Source organism: Meriones unguiculatus, chromosome 3, assembly GCF_030254825.1.
Source record: "Meriones unguiculatus strain TT.TT164.6M chromosome 3, Bangor_MerUng_6.1, whole genome shotgun sequence".
Lineage (NCBI taxonomy): Eukaryota > Metazoa > Chordata > Mammalia > Rodentia > Muridae > Meriones > Meriones unguiculatus.
This window is the reverse complement of record NC_083351.1, coordinates 7,253,470-7,259,274: the sequence shown is the minus strand read 5'-3', so window position 1 is coordinate 7,259,274 and position 5,805 is coordinate 7,253,470. Positions and strand designations below refer to the sequence as shown.

General features: G+C 53.3%; 1 protein-coding gene across 1 annotated transcript; it reads left to right on the top strand.

The window, feature by feature from the left end:
• Positions 1-2,740: 2,740 nt before the first annotated feature.
• LOC132652938 (uncharacterized protein C1orf127-like) lies at positions 2,741-5,031 on the top strand. Its single transcript, XM_060379070.1, has one exon. It carries the CDS (start codon positions 3,107-3,109, stop codon positions 4,253-4,255), a length of 1,149 nt encoding a protein of 382 aa, XP_060235053.1. The 5' UTR covers positions 2,741-3,106; the 3' UTR covers positions 4,256-5,031.
• The last annotated feature ends 774 nt before the right edge of the window (positions 5,032-5,805 follow it).

Genomic DNA, 5,805 nt, shown 5'->3' with positions numbered 1-5,805 from the left:
GGGCAGATAAGAGACTTCTGGGGAGCCTGGCAGAAGGCAGGTGGACTCAGGGCGAGGTGCTGAGATGGCCGGTGTCCTGGCCTCTGAAGGGTAGGTAGGTTCTTCCCGGAGAGATAATGAATAAAACACAAAAATAGCAACAGCAATAAAAACATTTTAGGGAGATTTTTTTTTTCCCTCCCTGGGAAGATTTACACGGGGAAAGAATGTTCCCTTTCTGGTTTTATTAATTTCCTATCAGCAGCCGGGATGAATCTCTCTCCTCCCCGGCCCCGATGCACCTCCTCTGCAACTCCCTGCAGCTTCTAGAGCTTTCTGTTCTTTTTTTAGTTCCTGCTCTGCGCCCCTGACTTTCCCTGCAGTCTGGAGGCTTGAGAGCGGGGCCTGGTCCCCTGCCGGTCCTCTCCTCCAGCTGTTTCCATCTTGCCTTAGCAAGTGCACGGTAGACCCAGTTTTCACCAGGAATTTTCACGAAATGTGTTTCTTTTGTCAACATTCGACTTGTGAGTTAGACACTGGATTAGCGCACTCCTTTGATCCCAGCCCTTGGGAGACAGAGGCAGGTGGATCTCTGCCAGTTAGAAACCAGCATGATCTGCAAAGTGAGTCCAGGACAGCCAGGGCTACACAGAGAAACCCTGTTTCTAAGAAACAAAAACAAACAAAACAAAACAAAAAAGAATGTGAACTGACTGTCTAAGTCCTTGTGCCTATGGGACTTTCCTTTCAGATGTGTTTACTTTGTTTTTTTGCGGATGGGTGATCTGCCTGCATGTATGTGCCATGTTTGTGTCTGGTGCCCTCAGAGTCAGAAGAGGGCACCAGATCTCGTGGAACCTACAAGTTCCAGGTGGTTGTGACATACCACATAGGTGCTGGGAACTGAACCCAGGTCCCCTGAAAAGAGCAGCAACTGGTCTTCACAACCAAACCCTCTCTTCAGCCCCAGGTTACAGATAAAAAAAAAAAAAAAATCCTCCCTGACATAATGAAAACCAACCAAAACAGTATCCTAACTGTTTCAGATGGCAGGTTCTGAGGGCAATGGTGTAAGTGGGGTGCCCGGCCCCAGAAAAGAAAGTTGATGATAGTGGGGGTGTCACTACAGTCATCTTCACCTTTGAAGTTGGGGAAAATGGCTCAGCAGGTAAGGTGCCTGCTGCCGAGCTGATAGCCTGAGTTTGACCTCCAGGAGCCACCTGGAGAAGGGAGAAGTGACCCATGCGGTGTGACTCACGTGTTTCCCTGCAATAAAACTTAAATATGTGAGTGAGAGGCCTGGATGGAAATGTTGGTGGGTGTCAGGTAAGAAGTAAAAACCAGTGAGGGTCTAGGCACCCCGGGCCCAGGTGGGGTGATAGAGCAGTGGAGTTTAGGATAGGGAGAAGAGGCGGGTGGTTCGTGGCAGCAGATGGGGTCAGACTGTCAGAGACAGGCCTGACATCTCTGGGGATGCGTCTGAGGGGTTTCTGCCCTGTGCAGAGGTGCACCACGATGGCCACGTCTGTTCACTTTTTTTGTGTGAAACTGATTATAGAAAGTGTTCTCTAGGAGTTGGGCTTGGTGCCTCACGCCTGTGATCGGAGCTGTGGGGGCTGAGACAGGAGGAAGGAGGAGTTCAAGAACAGGCTGGACTGCATATGGAAATCCTGTCTCAGACACAACACAACAGAGTCCCTTTAGAACAGAGCCATTTTAACCGCCCTGCAGCCTGAACCAAGAATGTCAAATGACTATACTGGCCTCACAGAGTTGCTAGTTAGCGTGTCTGGGGGATGATACCAGCAGCGGGTACCCAGAGGCCAGGGATGCTGCTGAGGTGCTCCACCTCACAGGAGAGGATGGTCTGGTCTAGAGCATCAGCAGTGCTTGGGCTGGCTAGCCTGAGAACACGTGGACAGGGAACACTACCCAGTTCTGATTGATTCCTGGGGCTGGGCCAAACAGTGAGTTGTATCTCAAAATACGAGCTGGCTCTATGCTGAAACCAGCTGGTAACATCCAGGCTGGGCAGTGGGCTGGGGTCAGGTGGTCTTTGCAGAAGCCTGGATTTATGTATTTTTAGTTTGTTGGTTTTTGAGACAGAGTCTCAAAGCCTAGACTGGCCTCACACTTGCTATTCAAGGATGATGACCTTGAATTTCTGATCCTTTTGCCAACATCTTCTTCGTATCTGGGATTACAGGTGTGTATCACTATGCTTGGCTTATGCTATGCAAGCTTGTGCATGCTAGGCAAGCCTTCTACCAACTTAGCTGCATTTCTAGCTTATACAATTTTATTTCAGAGGCTTGTGAGAGTCAGCCGTGAGGACAGCTCCTATCTCAGTCCTGGGCACTGACCACCAGGCTTCCATTCCATGGGGAAGGGGATGGGTACTCGCAGCCATCATGGCTGATGGATGTCAGGAAGACTTTTACTTCCTTAGGGGGAAGGCTGACTTCCTCTCTCCATTTTGAAAGGTTCAAGGGAAGAGTCACTTGTCTCAACAGCCACACCGAGGATGGCTCCACCCACCCTGGCCCCTGGAGGGGAGGCTCTTTCATCGGAAATGCCATCTGCTGCTTCTTCCCAGCTCTGGAGCCCACGAATGGATGCCCTGGGGCATCCCCCTCAGCATCTCCTGCAGCAGCCTGCTGAAAAGACCACCAAGGCAAACCCACAGTTGTGTCCTTCACTCGCACAGTTCCCCAGCCAAGAGTCTGGTCCCCATGAGGCAGTGATGGGGACCTAAGCCCTGTCTTTCGCCATCATTCATTCAAGGACAGTCACACTTTGATGGCCTCCCTCAAATCCCGCCCCCTCATGAATCACATTTCTTTCTTAAATTCAGAATGTCTCCCAGGGAAAGCGGGGGCCTAGGACACCTAAGGACAGAGCCCCTTTTGTCTGTCTCACCTGGCTCTTTGCCTTTCTATGCCTTGCGATGTGACTGAAGTAAGTGGCAGCAGGGACGGCAGCTGTATTTGCAAACAGGGGTCAGAAACTGAGGCACGCCTCAACAGTCTGGTAGTGGGAATTCTGGAGGCAGGCCCAGAAGCCCAGCCGGAGGCCAGTGCCCCATATCCTTCTCTGGGCTGAGGTCTGCCTTGGTGGTCCGGGCCACATGCTTTTATTTCTGATTCTTGTTCTTTCTCTGAAGCAGGAACCTGCATCGCCTTTTATGCAAATCCCTAGGCCTGCAGGAGGAAGCTGGGTGTTCATGGCTTCCCCCTCCTCCAGGGCACTGCAAGAGCACCAAGGTTCTCAGACTCCTTCAGAGAAAGCAGACTTAATTCCAAACCTCCAGACTCCAGCTACACTCTCCTCGGAGCACACAGAAGCTTCCCAGGCTGGCCCCGGACCCTCGAATTCCATCTTCCTGGCTCCCAATTCCCTGACTACACATTTGTCTTCAGACACCCCTTCTTCTGTGTGGCCTTCCTGGCGATCTGATGGGCTCCAAATGCTCCTGGATTCTGAACCATCTGTTACACTAACTGAAGTTCCAAGAGCTATGAGGGCTGAGCAGGACCCTGCCTGGCTATCAGGAAGTCCCTTCCCACTGGGAGAATTGTTAGGGGAGACTGTGAATTCAATAGCGTCCACGGAGCCCAACCCGAGGGAGCCTGCCCGAGTCAGTGAGGAGCTTCCGATGTTGATAAGGCCCTTCATGAGCAGCCTGGCTGAGGAGGGGTTGATTTTCCACCATGCCCCCAGGAGGCCTCAGGAGACACTACCTATAATTAAGGCTCAGGAGTCAGGGCAGAATGACCATGATCCCCCTCCAGAGGGGGCCAGAGGGAACCTGGACCTGTCAACCTCAGAATCAAACCAGGACATGGAAGGACTGGGACTCACCGTCTCGCTGGGGACAGATGCCACATTCCCCACCCCAAGAGGGAGGCAGCCAGATGCCAGGGTTCATCTGGGGATTGCAGGTCCAGAGCCTGCTGGGAGGCACAGGGTGGGCCCAGCAGCTCTCCAGACAACCTTCGCCAAGGGCCTTCTGGCTTCCACCGCGGAGAAGCCTTCTGGAGGAGGTGCAGACAGAACCTTGCAGCCAGAGTCAGCACCTACACAGCCCGAGGGCTGGCATGATCTGGGGGCTGCCCACGCCAGTCCCCTGTCTTCACATACCCAAAACCTTCTGCTTCCTACAGAAACCATATTGCCCCGCTCTGGTGAGCCTGGAAACTCCCTCCTTGACGGTCAGGAGGCAATGGAGTCCAGGTTGGCCCCTACCCCAGAGAGCCATCAGCCTCCTGAGCTTTAGCACACATGGAGGGGCGCTTTGAGAGGCCCCGGTGCTGAGGCTTTCTGGAGACTTCAGGGGTGAGTCATAGGAGTGTCCGGGGAGGGGAAGCATGGAGGAAGGGAAGGGCATGGTTTGGTATGCTCACACTTCCCATCAGGAAGCAGGCTGGGACAGCGCAAGAGCCCTTAGCCTCCTTGAACTGGCCCAGCTATGTTTTACAACTTCCCTCTATTAAATCTGGGATGGCATCTGGGCAGGGTGCTGGCCCTACAGCTGGGCCTACCCATGTATAGAGCTCTGGTCCCAGCGTCTCCATTCTGGCTTTGTAACCTCAGTGGGGAGGACTAGCCTTTCTGAGCCTCAATTTTCCCATCATTTGGATGGAAATGATATGAGTTTCTCCCCAGCGGGTTTATTGAAGGGGGTGAACAAGGATGACACAGTCTTGAGTGCAGAACCCTGCCCAAGCATGCTGGGCACCCCAGGGGAGGAGGATGGAGTGTCACTCCTTGGTTTTCTGCTCATCACATCCTGTGGTTTCTGTGGCAGCAGCAGCTGGTACCCTTCTGGCTTGGACAAACCCATTGATCTGCAGTGACCCAGAGCTCCCCAACTCCGTGGCCCAGTAGCCCAGTTGTGGCCAGGCACAGTGGCCTGGGCCGGAACCCCACTCAGTGCTTCCCTGAGAGGGCAGCATCTCACCCGCTACCCCCACCCCAGGCCGACCTGTGGCTGGAAGTGGGATTTGAAACGCAGCCAAGAAGAGGAGGCCAGCGGCAATGCCAGCTCAGAATGCAAACTAAATAAATAAATAAATAATCAGGGTTGTCTTGGCTGATAAACGGCCCCTACCTCGAAGACGACTTCTCCCCCTGCCTGCCCCCCTCCTTCCTCTTTCTCCGGGCAGATCCATCCCAGGCAAAGGCTTAATAGCCCCATTTAAGGCTTTTCCTTTTCACCACGGAATTGAGCTGCTCCTGCCATTACAAGGTTTTCAGCTTCTCTCTGAAATCAAATTACTGACTCCATTTAATTTTTTAAAAGCTCGGATGATTTCCCTTCTTGAATCTGAACCGTGACTCCAAGGCCAGCCCCCTCCCCTGTCCCCCAACAGGCACATCCCCAGCTGCCCGGGGATGGCAGCCCCCAGGCCAAGGCAAGCCTGACACCTACAGGGGAAGCCAACAGAAGGCAGTCCAGGTTCCATCCTGGACACATGGCTTCCTGGTCTTGGCTTTCCCTGCGTCTGTAAACTCACAGGAGTCCAGCGATCCCACACTGGCATATCTCCAGATGCCAGTGAGATCAGTGGTCAGAGCCCAGCCTGATGCCCTGGGCTCATGGTTATTCTGCAGGACCACCTCCCCACGCCCCACCCCACCCCCTTCCCCACCCTCGCCCACTGTGTCTTCCATCCCTTAACAGATGTCTATGGAGCCATTACTTTGTACCAGGTACCATTCCAGCTCCAAGGAGACCCTCTAGACACAGAAAAGTCCTTCCTTCTTTGTGCACACTTTTGTGTGTGTGTGTATTCCAGGGTTGGAGGTGTAATAACCACACAGGGC

Excerpts from the sequence above, each read along its gene's own strand:
- LOC132652938 (XM_060379070.1), top strand. The coding sequence starts at position 3,107 with ATGCTTTTATTTCTGATTCTTGTTCTTTCTCTGAAGCAGGAACCTGCA.